Raw genomic sequence first — 19,547 nt, forward strand, 5'->3', positions numbered from 1 at the left:
TGGCGTTGGAAGATGAAGACGGGGAGCAGAAATGGGTAAGGTGGGTGGGGTTATAGCTGAAGTCACTGTGGTTGACGCACTGGACGCGCCTGATCCACGGAGGGTTGTCTGAATCCCATCCAGCCGAGCAGAGAGATCCTGGAGACAGCGGACGATGTGGCCCTGTGCAGCCTCCTGATGTTCAAGTCGGGCTGCCAGTTCTTGCATCGGCCTGGCCGCTTGATCCTGATCTCCGGCTGGATTCATATGGTCAGTGCTTACTGTCACAACTGAGGGCCTGAGCTGACGGGAGGTAGCCTCAGTTGTAGGGGCTGAGATGTAACGGAACCTGGGAGGTTGTATCAGACCCCTAGACATGTAAGTAACATGTAGAAGAACTGCCCGAAGGCGTGACCACGACAACCAGGGTAAAAGTCAATGAGGTTTATTATGACATACTCCGTAACACAGCAGCAAATAAGAAAACATAAAATTCAGCAGGGAAATAATATAGTTCCTGAGTACTACAGGGTGGTAAGGACCACAGGGCTCTGGTAGTATGAGATAGTTCTAATAATCTTCTAGGTGGAAAGTCCTTACCAGGCCCAACTGTAGCAATGGAAATAGCCCAGGATCGTACCAGCTGGTGTTCCAGGAAAAGCTGGGCTGCTGTGGGTAAAACGGCTGCTGTGAATACTGGCTAAAACCAGACTGATGTTGACAAGGAGTGGATACTGGCTGGAACCAGTTAAATAATAAATGTAGCTTGAGAGCGATGAAATATGAAGTGATGTTTGGAGCTTAAGAGCGGTGAAATAATAATGCCGGTGATAAATGATAATCTGCAGAAAAGGGTACCGGCACTTTAAGAAGAGCTGACCTCTGCTGGAAGCTGGATGCTGAAAGCAGGTGGATCTGTAGCTGAAAGCAGATGAATCCAAATGGATAGGAGAGTCAGGCTACACCGCAGGTGGAAATGCTGGTGCGGGTCTCTTTAGTGGAGGTTTGGCGATAGGAACTGGAACCTGGAAAACAACCACAGGAGAGAGACAAACTGGAACTAGGTTTGACAACCAAAGCACTGACGCCTTCCTTGCTCAGGCACAGATTACTTATACCTGCAGCAAGGAAGGGATTGGCTAGGCAATTATGCAGATTAACATTGCAAACAGCAGATTGGTGGAAATGAACAGATGACAGAATCCAAGATGGCTGCGCCCATGCAGACACTTGGAGGGAAGTTTGGTTTGTAATCCATGTGGGAATTAAAACAGTAATGGCGGCGCCGGCCACAGGAGACGCCAGACTGATAAGTGCACATTTAACCACGCGGGCACAGCGGAGGCCGCGGCTGACGTAATCACCACTCTGACATTCTGCATGTAGAAACTCAGGAACAGCGGCGGAGGCCGCGGGAGACGCCATTCCGGATGTAACAGGCGTTGCGGTGACCGCGTCTCAGAGTGACAGGAGAGGAGGCAGGAATGTGGACATCAGTATAACAGATGGGATCCGGTCCTGGAACGCTGAGCCAGCCTTAGGAGGCATCTTAAGGGTAAGTAATGGCGTCCAGATACCCGACTCGTGACATTCCGCCTCTCGCGATTTTCGCTATCCTCAACTTTATCTTTAAGGAATTCCAATTCGCGGGCACAGCGGAGGCCGCGGCTGACGTAATCACCACTCTGACATTCTGCATGTAGAAACTCAGGAACAGCGGCGGAGGCCGCGGGAGACGCCATTCCGGATGTAACAGGCGTTGCGGTGACCGCGTCTCAGAGTGACAGGAGAGGAGGCAGGAATGTGGACAACAGTATAACAGATGGGATCCGGTCCTGGAACGCTGAGCCAGCCTTAGGAGGCATCTGAAGGGTAAGTAATGGCGTCCAGATACCCAGATCGTGACATTCCGCCTCTCGCGATTTTAGCTATCCTCAACTTTATCTTTAAGGAATTCCAATTCGCCGGATAGATAACTAATGTCCTCACCCACTTGTTTTTGGAAATCCTGCTGTTTTTCCATCTGTGATTCCAGTGAGTTGGTGCGAGAGTCCAGGGCCGCCAAGTCAGATTTCAGTTCACCAATCGCTGACTGGAGAGCAGTGGTGAAAGAATTTTTGAGGTCCAGTATCATATTCTGAAGAAATTGGATATCCTCTTTGGTTGAGGGAGAGGTTCTCGGATCCATGTTAGGGGTGGACAATAGAGAAGACGGAGATGAAAGTTCAGCTGACTTTTCCCGACGCGAAAAGTGTTGTGAAATAACTTGTGAAGCTCCTGTTTTTTTTGTTCGGGTATTCGCTCTGCTCATAAAATCTGGTGAAATAGAAGTGTCATGTTAGGGACAGATTACAAGGAAGGTCCGCCAGAGTGTTACGCACTCATCTGTTGAATTGGGTAGGGGGGAAGTCAGGCAGTTGTGTATTCACATCATTTGAAGGACCCAGGTCCCAAGATTCTGTAAAGCTATGAAAAGGGTCCGCAGGAGAGCGTTCAGAAACCCCACACACTGGGGTATATTTACTAAGATTCGTAATTCTCCCGATTTGGTGGGAGAATAATCACGAATGACATCGAAAGTGTAAAACTGCAACTTTTTGAATTTATTACGACAAATTTACTAAGCTGTCGTATTTTGCATTTTCGTGTTTTTCGATGTCGATGTCATTCGTGATTTTCTGGTGTGTAATGCGGCCGATTTGGTAGTTTTGCGGCCGTGTTTTCGTGTTTTTTTACGACTGCGTCACATGTTTGTTACGGCAGTGTTTGTCCGTGCACGGCCGCGTTTTTTTCCTAAGTTTCGTTTTTGTCACTCGTCCGTGATTGGTTGTATTTGTAATGGAGGAGTGTCTGTGCACATTACTATAAAAACGCCCCAAACACACCGCACCTCGTGGGTTTAGCTAGTGGAGAGGAGAGAGGAAGGTGTATTTGGAGTTGGTGAGTTTGGTGGATTTTTTGGTGGTTTTTGTGAGGAGTTTAGCGATTGTTGAGTGCTGTACTGTGTGTGTGTTAGTAGTCTTGTCATACTTGTTGTGTTGTTTTTTCAAAGTTTGTAAATTTTTTTGTCCTTGTTTATTTTTTCAAGTCTATTGTCATTGTGTGTGTGTGTGTGTGTGTGTGTGTGTGTGTGTGTGTGTGTGTGTGTGTGTGTGTGTTGGCTGTGTGGTGTGTAGCAGTAGTGGAGGAGTGTGTTTTCTGGTTTTTTTTTTCTGTGTTGTGTAGTTTGTCCTGGTTATGTCTGACTCAGAGGTCAGTGTGGTGGAGGAGGTTAGTGAGAGGGAGGAGGTCAGTGTGGTGGAGGGGGGTAGTGAGAGGGAGGAGGTGAGTGAGGTGGAGGGGGGTAGTGAGAGGGAGGAGGTTAGTGAGGAGGAGGAGGGGGTGCCTGTTGCTGCGTCCTCCAGTGATAGTGATGGTGCTGTGGCTCCGCAGCCACGCACCACTACCAAGACTGGGCGCAATGTAAAGTTCAGCTATGCTGAAAACATGGCGTTGGTGCGGGAGCTGATGAGGCATCATCGCCAATTGTTTGGGCAGGATGCTGCCAAGGTGTCCTCCCGCAGGAAGTCTGTCCTGTGGGGGAAAGTTATCCAGGCAGTTAATAGTGAGGGTGTGGTGAGGCGGACTGAGGACACGTGTCACAAAAGGTTTTACGTCATCACGCGCCGTGTCAAGGCCAAGATGGCCAAGGAGGCAAAATCAGCCCGCCAAACCGGGGGTGGCCCCCCTTTCCGGGCCACGTATCGTGATTGGGAGGAGCCTGTGCGGGCACTGATTCCTGCAGAAGTGGTGTCTGCAACTCATGTCCGGGATTCGGACCGTCCAAGGCAGGATGGTGAGTTTTTTATTTATATTTGAATTTTAAACATTCCAAACTGATCATGCTGCAAAATGTAAATGTTTTTTTAAGTATGCATACATTGTGTTGGTCATGTTGTTCAGGCCTGTGCACCCTTAAGCTGTAATTGTGTTTTTAAAATACATTTCCCATCATGCCTTGGCTGTGTTTTTAGATTAGTGAATGTTAAATAAGGTGCAGTGCATGCTGGTATGTGTAGTTCCAATACTTAATCTGAGATATTGCTTGTCCATAGCTGTTGTATCTAATTGCATATTTATTTAATTTGTTCGTGTGTTTTGAATTCTTTTGCATATCTATTTTTTAAAATGATGTTTGGGTCAATTAGCAATTAATCAATCTCTGCAATATATTGCACACAATTCATCAATGTTTCTGGATTATTTAGTGCAACACCATGTTCATTTGTAAATACACACCAAATTAAGTAATCCAGATTATTTTAAGCAGAAATTAGTTTACTTTACATTACGTTCAAAATGGTTACAGTACACTAAGGTTTTGCAGTTAACAATGTTTTTTCAAAGTATGGTCATAATGTTTGTTTCAATTTTTCAACAGTACGCCAGACCAGCGCTCCAGACAGGCCACTGCCAACTGATGTGGGTGCTGGGATTGCAGGTAAGAATTCACTGTAGTCACATATTCTGCAAACACATAGAAGTACAAAATATTAATGTTTATCTATTCACATAGGTTCTTCTTCTGCAAGCCGCCCTCTAAGGCGCCCATCACAGGGCTCGGGTAACTTACCGAGGAGGCCAAGTAAGACGCGCCATGTTGATTTGGAATCAGCGGATCCATCTTCCCCACCCAGGCGGCGCATCTCTGCAGTCTTGTCCCAGCCACCACAGGCACTATTGGCTAGTCCCCAAAGTGATGAGCCCCGATCACCTCAGTTATCTGGTGAGTAAAAACATACACTAAACACATTCAAAAATTTAGACACAGTACATTTACTATGATGTGATTTGTAGTTGAGATGACATGTTTGCCATAACAACCAATCTGATTTCACGAATAAACTTCTTGAAGGTGCAAATGCAAAAATTAACAAAGTCTAATTGTTTGCTATGGCCAACATCACATTTAAAAATTACCACCCATCTTACTAAATTTAGTCCACACACGTGCACAGAAAAAGAAGAGCAACTTACTCACCTAACTACCTCCCCACCACAGCATTATAGTGTTCACACACCTCCCCTGTCATGGATGTAGACTGCTTACTTGATCCGCTCCTCTGGACCATCCAGGTGAGCAGTCTATATCCTGGACAGGGGAGGTGACAGAACACTATAATACTGTGGAGGGGAGGTAGTTAGGTGTGGAACCCGCCAGTCAGTCTATGTGCACGCCTGTGATGGGACATATGTTTTTATAAACAAAATATTACTCGTTTAGAAATACACAACTTAAATATAAAAATGTCCGGAGTATTATTAAGTTTGAAATGTTTAGGACTACAAAATATATTAAATGTAAACTAAACAGTGCATGTTGGCCACCCTATACAGAACCAACCTTCATGGCCGACGTGGACCAGCAGGAACCAGACCAACAGGCCACCTATACACTGCAACTAACACCCGTTGTTCAGACCCAGGCAACCCAGCCGCAGGATATCCCCCAACCCTCCATTACTCCACAACTGCTCCAAGCTCCACCCCAGCCACAAATGTCCGCGGACTTTTGGTCCAGTTTGACAAACCAACAGAGCCAAAACACTGCCTGCCTGAACGCCCACACCCAACACCTTGCCAGTCTGCCCCATCATCTGCCGCGCATTAGTAGGAACTCTGGCAGACTGATTGTCCAGGTAGGCAGAATTGCCACTTCTATGGAGCAAATCCGGACCGACAACACTCAAATGCTGGCTAATTTAACGCGCATAATTGATGAGCAACAGCGCCAGCAGCAAGCACTCATCCAACTGGTCCAACACAATCAGGTGGTAAATGAGTCATTGTCGAGGATTGTGGCCAGCCACACTGCAAGTAACAACCAACTGAATTCCAGCATCCACAATTTAAGCCAAAGCATCACTTTGATGGCAGCACAACAAGTAAGCTCCAGCTCAGGAACCACGACCCCTATCCAAACCCCAGTAACCTCCCCTGTTCGTAGATCCTCCCGAGCACGTGCCAGTGACCCAGCACAAAGCACGGCACCCACAAGAAAAAAAAATAACAACAAAATAAAAATTTAGAAACACAATAAAACTTTGATTATTCAAATCACACAACTTCCGGTGTCTGTGTCAAACATTGTAGAACACGCTATGTGTGTATTATTTTCTGGGGTAATGAATGACAATGTATTTTGAACAATCACTAACTAAAATGTACAGACCACTATAAAGAACAAACACTAAGTAACAAAACACACAATCACACTTACAAAAATGTATTGCAAAGGGTTTAGTCAAGGTTAATTACATCCAACAAAAACTTACCAGCAAAATACCGCTGAATCACTTCTTGCCTTACCTGCCTCCCTACATCTGTACTCACACTGTCACCAGATGTTTCTAACTCCTCTGCTTGCTGACTGTTTTCTACATCATCATGTGCCAGATGTTGATTCAAACACAGATTATGTAGAAAACAGCAGCAGAACACAATCCTAGTCACCTTGGAGGGACTATACAACAAAAGGCCACCAGATTTATCCAGACACCGAAACCGAGATTTCAGCACACCAAAACATCTTTCTATCACATTCCGCGTAGCCTTATGTGCATGATTGTAACTGTGTTCAGCAGGAGAATCAGGTTGGGACAATGGAGTCAGTAGCCAAGAGTAGCAGCCATAACCCCCATCACCTGAAATACAGATATAGGCAACATTAGTACATGTGTCTGATGAATAATTACTCAAAAAAAAAAAAGTGTTTGTAGTTAACACACATACACACAACACACTTTGAACATACCCAGCAGCCAGCCATCAGGCATTTGTCCGTCCTCAAATTTATCAAAGAGAGATGACTGACTGAGGATGAAGGAGTCATGGCAGCCGCCAGGGTAACCTGCAACCACAGAAAAAAGGGGAGAGTGTGGCACTGCGCTAACAGATAGGTATTCTGACTTTACTATGGATGCTGCTCTGGGAAGGGATGCGGAATCACTACCTGGTTCCGCTATGGAAATCGAGTACAGATGGGTTTTCTTCCCCTAGCGCAAGATTAGTAAAGATGAGAGACACAGAAGTGAAAAGAAATTTCTTTTATTCTAAAATTGTATAAAACATAATATGGTTATAATCATCAGTGTAAAATCACTGGTTATGTGATGTGCAAGTGATTATGACACCTATTACCGGTAAACATATAGACAAACTACATAAAACATATATAACATGTACTAATGCCAATTGTCCATAGCAAGAAAAGTCTATTTATTATAAAAGCTGTTGTCTGAGTACAGAGGAGGTGCACTTTTTAGCGACTTACCCTCTCTGATGTATTTCAGGTTCTGCAATTTCCAACAGGTGCAGGATATATCGGTGCATATGTAACACAGTCTTTAATGTGTGCTGTGACGTCAGAAGTCCCTGTTAAGCAACTTGTGACCTATTGTTTTTAAAGTTCAAGAGTACCTTGATATTAGTTGCATAGCCAGTCTTGAATGGTTTCAGGTGGGTCTTCCAGATGAGAGTATCCCCCCTAAGACAGATGGAGCTGAAGTCCGCCGGCGGAGATCCTGCAGATGCCGTTTCTCAGCGCTGAATGGCAAAGTGCGGGATCGATTCAATCTGTAATCGACGCGTTTCGCCTTGGATCAAGGCTTCCTCAGGATATCCTGAGGAAGCCTTGATCCAAGGCGAAACGCGTCGCCATTCAGCGCTGAGAAACGGCATCTGCAGGATCTCCGCCGGCGGACTTCAGCTCCATCTGTCTTAGGGGGGATACTCTCATCTGGAAGACCCACCTGAAACCATTCAAGACTGGCTATGCAACTAATATCAAGGTACTCTTGAACTTTAAAAACAATAGGTCACAAGTTGCTTAACAGGGACTTCTGACGTCACAGCACACATTAAAGACTGTGTTACATATGCACCGATATATCCTGCACCTGTTGGAAATTGCAGAACCTGAAATACATCAGAGAGGGTAAGTCGCTAAAAAGTGCACCTCCTCTGTACTCAGACAACAGCTTTTATAATAAATAGACTTTTCTTGCTATGGACAATTGGCATTAGTACATGTTATATATGTTTTATGTAGTTTGTCTATATGTTTACCGGTAATAGGTGTCATAATCACTTGCACATCACATAACCAGTGATTTTACACTGATGATTATAACCATATTATGTTTTATACAATTTTAGAATAAAAGAAATTTCTTTTCACTTCTGTGTCTCTCATCTTTACTAATCTTGCGCTAGGGGAAGAAAACCCATCTGTACTCGATAACCTGCAACCACACTCATAATTTTGAGATTTGCATCACAAACCACCTGGACATTAGTTGATTGGCTAGAATGCCGATTAGTATAGATATATTGTCGGCCCCTAGGTGGTCTCAGCTCAACATGTGTGCAATCTATGGCCCCCAGCACATTGGGCATGTGAGCAAGCTCATAGAAAGCTACCCTGACAGCATGCCACTGCGACTCTTGGGTAGGGAAGCAGATAGAGGCATTTATATGTGGTTCCAAGACATCCAAAACCTGAGTGGACATTAATAAATCTAAGGTGAGTGTCATGATCTGTATTCAATACAATACTGTGTTATAAGAGCTTACAGAAGCAACACTTAGACATAGACGTGTATGTATTTTTCAACTCACCTGATTCAAATATTTAGAAAAGGTGGGCTGGGAGATACCAATAACGTCGCCTGACACAGCCTGGAAGCTCCCAGTAGCCATAAAGTGTAACACAGCCAGGAGTTTGTGCAGGCCTGAGACAGAGCGAGAGCGTGCTGTCTCAGGGTCTAGTCCCAGTTTGACAAGGTCATACAGGCGAAAAATGTTGGTTCTATTTAGGCAAAACATCTGTATGACCCTATCATCAGACAATGCATTTAAGTTTAAACGACCCCTAAAATAACGTGGCTGGCGCAGCCTCCGCGGCACCTGTACAACCTGCTGACCATGTTGACTTACCTGGCCCAGATTGCTTCCAGACTCATGGACCAGTCTCAGGTATCCCCCAGCAACCATAACATCTGTAGCACACACCACAGCCGCCATTTCAGAGTGAGAGAATTTCAAATTGTGCCTGGGACCCTTTTATAGGGCCAAACATTCAGGTGTGAGTAATGGATAATTGACTACACATGTAAACACGCTTCTCTAAAGCAGGTCTGTTTTTTTTTAGGACTTTTTTACGATTTGTATTTTTTCACGGCCGCAAATGCATTTTCACGGTAGACATTACAAATACGAATTGTTAGTAAATGACCGAGATTCATATCTAAACAGCCGCGTTTTGACCGATGGTGTATTCATTCGTATTTTTATTCTTGGACTTGCAAAAAAATACGAATGGCCTCATCACTGCCGTGATTTCTGCTTAGTAAATTCCCGAGATGACACTTTGAAGAAAAAACGGCATCTCGGTCAAAATCGGGACCTTAGTAAATATACCCCACTGTGCTAAAAGTAAGGGAGATGCAGTATAAGAACCAACAGCAGGGGGCCCTGATGATCAGTCCCAACAGAGTGTACTGTATGCATATATAATACATTTATAACAGGAATCCACACACGGTGCAGTCAACCGCCCACTAGCACAGTGATCCTGCTGTCTGCTAAGCACTGCAGGGACATCACAGCACGGGTAAGCTCATGCTGCCCTCTCAAAGATGGCCGCCGTCAACAAGTTCCAGCGTGCCTCTCCTTTGTCTGCCTCTGTTAGTGATCTGCAGCTCCAGGGGCCAGATGTCTCCCCCACTGTCTGCAGCAAGACACCGCCAGCTAGGGGAGCGTAGCAAATAGGGACTGCCCGTGCGAGAGCGGCATCCGAGCTCCACTTACTGCCTCCTCCAAGATGGCCACCATCACCGGATCCCAGTGGCTTGTCCCAGCATAGGACTCGCAGCTCCAGGGGTCTTCTCATCGCCACGGCTCCCAGTAGAGCACTACAGATAGGAGGCGTGCAGGGATGTTAGGCCGCTTGTCACTGGCGTTTCTATAATGGGTGCGGTTTTTATGTTGTACACGGGCCGCTGAGTCCAGAGTAGGCCCCCACCGCACATGCTGCACCCATTTTGTGAATATTCACCCCTTCGGAGTCCTGGCGACGTCCACGGTGGTGTTAAAACTCAGTGAAAATGGCCCAGCGGCCATTTTCACGGAATTCTGTGCATGAGCAGTAGAGAAATCTCAGGGAAAATGGCCGTTGCACCATTTTCCCAGGGATCTGCGCATGCGCAGTAGAGTCTGAGCGCTTTAGTGCTCAGACTCTCCCCGCTGCCGGCAGAGAGGAGGGGGCCCACACGGAGGAGGCTGCACCCGGGCCCCCCCCTCTCTTAAAACGCTGCTGCCGCTTGTTGATACGTGGCACCTGGACCTCACAGGAGTCCGGACGGAGGTCCCGAAATTCAGGTCCCGGCTTCACTACGGGAGGAAGGCCGCAACCCGCAAGCACAGGATAAACCTATACTCTGGCTCCGCAGCGCACCTCCAGCACACACAGAGCGGCAAGGGCAACTAAAGGGTGCTCTGGGGGTAAGTAGATGGGTTATTCTGGCATAAAGGGGATTATTAGGGCAAAAGCATGCAGGAGCTTCCCTGGGACACGTCCGTGCAGTCAGACCACAAGCCACGCCCCTCCATACAATTTTTTTTAACCTTGTTTACAGTATACTTTATCACTTTAAAAGTCCTTGAGTGTTGTCCCTTTTTTCTGTATATGTATAATGATGCAATTCACCCCATCCCACCTTCATCTCCCTTCCAGGAGGTGGTGGCCGTGGTGGTGGTGGTGGTGGGGGGGGGGTTGCAGGTTAGGGGGAGCTAGGCTGCAGCTTTGCCTAGGGTGCACAGAGACCTTACACCGGCCCCGTCTCTTTCCCTGTCTTCCTCCCATCATTCTGCCTCTTCCCCTTCTACCATCTCTCTTTCCCTGTCTTCCAACCATCATTCTGCCTCTTCTTCTTCTACCATCTCTCTTTCTCTGTCTTCCTCCCATCATTCTGCCTCTTCCCCTTCTACCATCTCTCTTTCCCTGTCTTCCTCCCATCATTCTGCCTCTTCCTCTTCTACCATCTCTCTTTCCCTGTCTTCCTCCCATCATTCTGCCTCTTCTTCTTCTACCATCTCTCTTTCCCTGTCTTCCTCCCATCATTCTGCCTCTTCCCCTTCTACCATCTCTCTTTCCCTGTCTTCCTCCCATCATTCTGCCTCTTCCTCTTCTACCATCTCTCTTTCCCTGTCTTCCTCCCATCATTCTGCCTCTTCCCCTTCTACCATCTCTCTTTCCCTGTCTTCCTCCCATCATTCTGCCTCTTCTTCTTCTACCATCTCTCTTTCCCTGTCTTCCTCCCATCATTCTGCCTCTTCCCCTTCTACCATCTCTCTTTCCCTGTCTTCCTCCCATCATTCTGCCTCTTCTTCTTCTACCATCTCTCTTTCCCTGTCTTCCTCCCATCATTCTGCCTCTTCCCCTTCTACCATCTCTCTTTCCCTGTCTTCCTCCCATCAGTCTGCCTCTTCCCCTTCTACCATCTCTCTTTCCCTGTCTTCCTCCCATCATTCTGCCTCTTCCTCTTTTACCATCTCTCTTTCCCTGTCTTCCTCCCATCATTCTGCCTCTTCCTCTTCTACCATCTCTCTTTCCCTGTCTTCCTCCCATCATTCTGCCTCTTCTTCTTCTACCATATCTCTTTCCCTGTCTTCCTCCCATCATTCTGCCTCTTCCTCTTCTACCATCTCTCTTTCCCTGTCTTCCTCCCATCATTCTGCCTCTTCCTCTTCTACCATCTCTCTTTCCCTGTCTTCCTCCCATCATTCTGCCTCTTCCTGTTCTACCATCTCTCTTTCCCTGATTTTCCTCCCATCATTCTGCCTCTTCCTCTTCTACCATCTCTCTTTCCCTGTCTTCCTACCATCATTCTGCCTCTTCCCCTTCTACCATCTCTCTTTCCCTGTCTTCCTCCCATCATTCTGCCTCTTCCCCTTCTACCATCTCTCTTTCCCTGTCTTCCTCCCATCATTCTGCCTCTTCTTCTTCTACCATCTCTCTTTCCCTGTCTTCCTCCCATCATTCTGCCTCTTCCTCTTCTACCATCTCTCTTTCCCTGTCTTCCTCCCATCATTCTGCCTCTTCCTCTTCTACCATCTCTCTTTCCCTGTCTTCCTCCCATCATTCTGCCTCTTCCTCTTCTACCATCTCTCTTTCTATGTCTTCCTCCCATCATTCTGCCTCTTCCTCTTCTACCATCTCTCTTTCCCTGTCTTCCTCCCATCATTCTGCCTCTTCCTCTTCTACCATCTCTCTTTCCCTGTCTTCCTCCCATCATTCTGCCTCTTCCTCTTCTACCATCTCTCTTTCCCTGTCTTCCTCCCATCATTCTGCCTCTTCCTCTTCTACCATCTCTCTTTCCCTGTCTTCCTCCCATCATTCTGCCTCTTCCTCTTCTACCATCTCTCTTTCCCTGTCTTCCTCCCGTCATTCTGCCTCTTCCTCTTCTACCATCTCTCTTTCCCTGTCTTCCTCCCATCATTTTGCCTCTTCCTCTTCTTACTATCTCTCTTGCTTTCATTGCTCTCACTCTGTCACTCACCCACCCTTTTTCTCTCGTGTGTGTCTCTCTCTCTCTCTCTCAGGGGCTGATTAACATTCAAAATGCAAGTACATGTTCAACTGATGTAGGGGATCATGTACATGAAAAGTGAGGGCCACACAGGTCGTGCTGTTTATTAATACGTGAAGATGTTTACAGTTTGCACAAGTCTCTAATTCCAGCCATCACACCACCAAATAGTATTCCTTGACACTGACTTGACACTTGTCACCTCTGAGAATGCTGATTTATATACAGGAATGAAAGCTATACCTTATACACACTTTAAATACACTTTACCATGGAGCCGCTGCGGCCGCTAAACTCAATACACACTCTACGCACCTTTTACGCTGTTACTGTGTACGGACTTTGCGTACAAATGCCGCGCTGACGGTACAAAGTACACACAGCGCGTACACACACAATGAATACACTTTAAACCTTATGCAGCAATGCAGTGCGATGCTATTACACTTTAAACCTTAGCAGGGAAAGAAAGACACGACACCAGTCCGTAGTTAAACCACTGGGTTCCGACACCACAGCGTATTATTGCTGAAAGGGTGTTACAATATAAACAATACAATACTACAACAGAATAATGGCTACATTCAATGGTACATACGTGATTGGATTCGCCGCTCTACCTGGTCCGGTCCTCGGTCATCTAATAGATAACTTTGTGAGTCTTGTGTCTGACCAGGCCTGCTGCAGGCTCTCTTTATACAATTCATCCAAAACATAACACAATGGATACTGTAATCTCTTTGTCCATTGGACACAGGGATGGTCATTTACAGTACAGGAGAGGTCATAGGTCGGTTTGAATAGGTGGGCGATGTCTGTTCCAACTGCTCTTGTGGGTGGTCTCCTCTGGATTCCCGCCGCATACATAATGTACAGTAAATACAGTTTATATCTATATTCTGCTCCTGCACATAACTATCCGCAGGAACATGCAATCTTTCTCAAACCAACACCGGAATGTTACCCTTAAAATACCCTTCAGCTGGATAAAGGTGAATCCCTTTGTTATGTTACCATTTAAACTGCTGTTACTTTCTGATGTGGTGCAGGGAGACTATGTGTACATTGTGCACTATTTGGATTAAATATGTAATGGAGGTTGCAGAGATGAAGATAAGACACATATCTAAAATACATTCACATAAACATTTTGGGTAGGGCTGATGTCTTTTCCGGATGGATGTATCTGGGCAGAGGGGGAAACAAAAGAAAAACGGGTGAAAGAAACAGGCCATGGAATTCATTTGCAACCCTTATCATAACACTGTCTCTATGGATGGGTTATAAATTAAATCTGCTGCTGTAACAGCGCCCTCGCTCCTTAGACTCATCAACTTTGTGCCGTGCTTGCGCCGCGTCAGAATTCGAACACACCTAAATATCGAACCAATAATTATGACGACTCCCAGGATACAAAGGAGAAACTTCCCTACACTCATAATTACATTTTGAGCCCATTCTCCTAAACCTGAGAACCAATTTCGTGGGTTCAACCATGAGACCCAGCCGGTCAGTTCATTACTCACAGTCGCTAAGGTAAGATTGTGCTTCCTCCTGAACTCCCACTTCAACTGTAAGATATCGTCCATCTTTTGATCAATAATCTCCGTTGGGTCATCAGTGCTGTTTGTAATATACGTGCAGCACTTCACACCATATTGAGTTGCCAGAGTAACACAGTACCCACCTGTCACGGCTGTGATATAATTTAGGACCATCCTGTGCTGAATCAGTTCCTTCTTGTAAACTTGTAACTCCCTTCCCGTATACCTGAAGGTGTCGTCATACATCTCAGTGATATTATCTATCAAGTTCGCTAGCGAATGGATATACCTATAATTTATAGTTCCTCTGGCAGTACGGGTGATGTCTAATGCGAGAAGGAATTGAATCCCGGTGGATTCGTGGATCAAATCAGAGGCTGCGTGCTCTGTCCTATCTATGAGGTGTCTCTTGATGATGTGTTCATAGTGAGTATGAGTATAAGGAGCCTGAGCACTGCGGTGAACGTCTTTCATCTTATCATGGGTTATGGTCATGACCTCTGGTAGTACTCTCCCAATATAACACAATCCCTCTGAGCTCGGGGCAAGCCACTTGTACGCCTTCCTCCCACATATGAAATAGGCATCATCTGGGAGAACATAGGGGACAAAATATAACATCACCATATTACAAATTTTCCAAGTAAAGAAACCAATCCCTAGTTCTCCCATCTGCTCAGTACAAGTATTGGGCTGGATGATATGAGCACAATACCCTGGCGATACTTTTCCAACCCACATGGTCTTGCTTCCTCGAGTATACCTATACCAGAAATACCTTCCACTGTTGGCTATTTGGCATACAAGTTCAGAGTCTATGGGTATCCTATCAGCTCTGTGTGAAAAGGTCATTGTCTGGTTATTCCACGTCACTTCCCAATTTCCCGGTTTTCGGTAATTGGAAATATTAAAACACAATAAGGATGTATCTACATGATACTGGTGGAGCTTCAAGCTAGGGGGCCTAGAAATATTACATTTCTTGTCCACCGGTCTCCCACCCCGTAATTCGAGTACCTCATCTATTGCTAAAGGGTACGGTACTAATCCTGACTTGCTCTGACCTTGAGGTACCTGTGAGCACACCCAGCATTCTGTCTGGTTTAAGACCTTACCCACTAGTGAGTGGTAATCACTCAATGGATAACGGTCCATGTCGATATTAAGGTTGGACTGACATCTCTGGATGCACCCATCCTCAACTATGGCCCTCATTCCGAGTTGTTCGCTCGGTAAAAATCTTCGCATCGCAGCGATTTTCCGCTTAATGCGCATGCGCAATGTCCGCACTGCGACTGCGCCAAGTAAATTTGCTATGCAGTTAGTAAGTTTACTCACGGCTTTTTCATCGTTCTGGCGATCGTAATGTGATTGACAGGAAATGGGTGTTACTGGGCGGAAACAGGCCGTTTTATGGGCGTGTGGGAAAAAACGCTACCGTTTCCGGAAAAAACGCAGGAGTGGTTGGAGAAACGGGGGAGTGTCTGGGCGAACGCTGGGTGTGTTTGTGACGTCAAACCAGGAACGACAAGCACTGAACTGATCGCAGATGCCGAGTAAGTCTGGAGCTACTCAGAAACTGCTACGAGGTGTGTAATCGCAATATTGCGAATACATCGTTCGCAATTTTAAGATGCTAAGATTCACTCCCAGTAGGCGGCGGCTTAGCATGAGCAAATCTGCTAAAATCTGCTTGCGAGCGAACAACTCGGAATGAGGGCCTATATTCGCACAATTCCTAAAAATACAATATTCATCAGACAATAACCCCTCACAGTGCCTCCGAGCTCCCTGACTACCAGAGCGCTTACTGATGCCAGCCTTTACTAAAGTGATGCGCTGATCCTGAGATCCTACAAATTCATACTTGCCATCAGAACCCATTCCAGATCCCTGCTCGACCTCTCTAGGACCCTCACCAAAACAAACTGTCCTTATCAAAAACAGAATTACTAACAGAACCCGAAACGCAGTCTCTTGTGATCGATCCATTTCGTTAGGAGAAAGGTAGAAAATAAGAAGGAGAAAAGAAAGGAAAAATGCAGGGGGAGGTGAAAAAAGAAAGTGGTACGACAACCGGTCTAGCTCTTGTTACTCTCTGTGCTCAGATGCCTTTCAACAGTCCTGCCTCTCGACTTTCCCTGAACAGACACTCCAGTGATATGAGATTCTCTACACTCTGCTCTTTGTCACGAGTTCTCTCCGGGTCAGCGACCTTCTTGCAGTGGGACGAGTGGATCCAAGTCTCTCTTTCGGCGACCTTCAATGCTGTTGTGCTGGTTAACAAGACTTGATATGGTCCTTCCCACCTGTCTATGAGGCAACCTGAGCGTAAGAAATTTCGAATCATCACATAATCCCCAGGTTCAATGTCATGACAATTACTGTTCGGTAGGTCAGGAATCACCAGCTTTAAATTTCTTTGTTGATTTCTCAGCTGCTGGTTCATCCTAACCAAATATTTCACAGTCACTTCATTATTACATTTCAAATCATCCTAGGGGTCTATCATTACATGAGGTTGTCGACCAAAAAGGATTTCAAAGGGTGATAGGTTAAGGGGAGACCTGGGAGTGGTTCTGAAGCTGTACAATACTAGTGGTAAAGCTTCTGGCCACGACAATCCAGTTTCAGCCATTAATTTGCTCAGCTTGTTCTTAATAGTGCTATTCACTCTCTCCACTTTTGCACTCGCCTGTGGACGGTACGGAGTATGCAGCTTGCTATTAATTCCCATCAGCTTGCACATGACCTGAAAGACTTCACCTGTAAAATGGGTACCCCTATCACTTTCAATTATTCTAGGGATACCATATCTACACACAAATTCCTGCACAATTTTCTTTGCAGTGAACATAGCAGTATTTGTGGCAGCAGGGAATGCTTCTACTAGAGATGAGCGGGTTCGGTTCCTCTGAATCCGAACCCGCCCGAACTTCATGTTTTTTTTCACGGGTCCGAGCGACTCGGATCTTCCCGCCTTGCTCGGTTAACCCGAGCGCGCCCGAACGTCATCATCCCGCTGTCGGATTCTCGCGAGGCTCGGATTCTATCGCGAGACTCGGATTCTATATAAGGAGCCGCGCGTCGCCGCCATTTTCACACGTGCATTGAGAGTCATAGGGAGAGGACATGGCTGGCGTCCTCTCCGTTTAGAGAAGAGAGAGACACAGTAGAGACGAGAGAGACACAGTAGTAGTAATTTTGGGGAGCATTATTAGGAGGAGTACTACTATACTACTATACTACTTGCTGAAGTGATATAGATTAGATAGTGTGACTGTAAGTGTATTGTATTATCTGACTTGTGGGGGAAACACTGACAGTGGGGAGCAGTTAGAGTCTGAGAGCAGGACTCAGGAGTACATATAACGTACAGTGCACACTTTTGCTGCCAGAGTCAGTGCCACACTGCCATTGTTGTGACCACACTGACCACCAGTATAATAATATATTTTGTGATTGTCTGCTTAGGACTCGGAGTACTAGTTGCAAGTTGCAACGTGAGTGACCTGACCACCAGTTTAATAATCAATCACCACCAGTTTAATATATATATATATATATATATATATATATATAATTGTATATAATATATATATATATATATATATATAATATTGTATACCACCTACCCGTGGTTTTTTTTTTCATTCTTCTTTATACATACTACTATAGTAGCTTACTGTAGCAGTCTGCGGTGCTGCTGACCTGACAGTGTCCAGCAGGTCCGTCATCAGTCATTACATAATAAATATATATAGTACCTGTCCGGCTGCAGTACTAGTGATATTATATTGATTTCATCTCATTATCAATAATTTATCATCCAGTCTAGACTCTATATTAGCAGCAGACACAGTACGTTAGTCCACGGCTGTAGCTACCTCTGTGTCGGCACTCGGCAGTCCATCCATAATTGTATACCACCTACCCGTGGTTTTTTTTTTTTCTTTCTTCTTTGTACATACTACTATAGTATAGTAGCTTACTGTAGCAGTCTGCGGTGCTGCTGAGCTGACAGTGTCCAGCAGGTCCGTCATCAGTCATCATTACCTAATAAATATATTATCTACCTGTCCGGCTGCAGTACTAGTGATATTATATATACATACATATATATATTGATTTCATATCATTATCATCCAGTCTATATTAGCAGCAGACACAGTACGGTAGTCCACGGCTGTAGCTACCTCTGTGTCGGCACTCGGCAGTCCATCCATAATTGTATACCACCTACCCGTGGTTTTTTTTTTTCTTTCTTCTTTGTACATACTACTATAGTATAGTAGCTTACTGTAGCAGTCTGCGGTGCTGCTGAGCTGACAGTGTCCAGCAGGTTCGTCATCAGTCATCATTACCTAATAAATATATTATCTACCTGTCCGGCTGCAGTACTAGTGATATTATATATACATACATATATATATTGATTTCATATCATTATCATCCAGTCTATATTAGCAGCAGACACAGTACGTTAGTCCACGGCTGTAGCTACCTCTGTGTCGGCACTCGGCAGTCCATCCATAATTGTATACCACCTACCCGTGGGTTTTTTTTTTTCTTTCTTCTTTGTACATACTACTATAGTATAGTAGCTTACTGTAGCAGTCTGCGGTGCTGCTGAGCTGACAGTGTCCAGCAGGTCCGTCATCAGTCATTACATAATAAATATATATAGTACCTGTCCGGCTGCAGTACTAGTGATATTATATTGATTTCATCTCATTATCAATAATTTATCATCCAGTCTAGACTCTATATTAGCAGCAGACACAGTACGTTAGTCCACGGCTGTAGCTACCTCTGTGTCGGCACTCGGCAGTCCATCCATAATTGTATACCACCTACCCGTGGTTTTTTTTTTTCTTCTTTGTACATACTACTATAGTATAGTAGCTTACTGTAGCAGTCTGCGGTGCTGCTGAGCTGACAGTGTCCAGCAGGTCCGTCATCAGTCATCATTACCTAATAAATATATTATCTACCTGTCCGGCTGCAGTACTAGTGATATTATATATACATACATATATATATTGATTTCATATCATTATCATCCAGTCTATATAAGCAGCAGACACAGTACGGTAGTCCACGGCTGTAGCTACCTCTGTGTCGGCACTCGGCAGTCCATCCATAATTGTATACCACCTACCCGTGTTTTTTTTTCTTTCTTCTTTGTACATACTACTATAGTATAGTAGCTTACTGTAGCAGTCTGCGGTGCTGCTGAGCTGACAGTGTCCAGCAGGTCCGTCATCAGTCATCATTACCTAATAAATATATTATCTACCTGTCCGGCTGCAGTACTAGTGATATTATATATACATACATATATACATTGATTTCATATCATTATCATCCAGTCTATATTAGCAGCAGACACAGT

At 45.3% G+C, this 19,547-nt stretch overlaps 1 protein-coding gene across 1 annotated transcript in view; it reads right to left on the reverse strand.

Moving 5' to 3' along the window:
• Positions 1-4,286: 4,286 nt before the first annotated feature.
• Positions 4,287-19,547, reverse strand: part of LOC134987396 (putative nuclease HARBI1) — a 57,026-nt gene continuing 41,765 nt past the window's right edge. Inside the window, exons 2-5 of the mRNA XM_063950495.1 lie at positions 6,773-6,868; positions 6,294-6,662; positions 4,592-4,741; positions 4,287-4,485 (exon numbers count right to left, since the gene is read on the reverse strand). Of these exons, the coding sequence (XP_063806565.1) occupies positions 4,734-4,741; positions 6,294-6,662; positions 6,773-6,868 (473 nt within the window). The 3' untranslated portion in view covers positions 4,287-4,485; positions 4,592-4,733. The remainder of the gene's footprint in view (positions 4,486-4,591; positions 4,742-6,293; positions 6,663-6,772; positions 6,869-19,547) is intronic.

Source organism: Pseudophryne corroboree, unplaced genomic scaffold (assembly GCF_028390025.1).
Source record: "Pseudophryne corroboree isolate aPseCor3 unplaced genomic scaffold, aPseCor3.hap2 scaffold_1002, whole genome shotgun sequence".
Taxonomy (NCBI): domain Eukaryota; kingdom Metazoa; phylum Chordata; class Amphibia; order Anura; family Myobatrachidae; genus Pseudophryne; species Pseudophryne corroboree.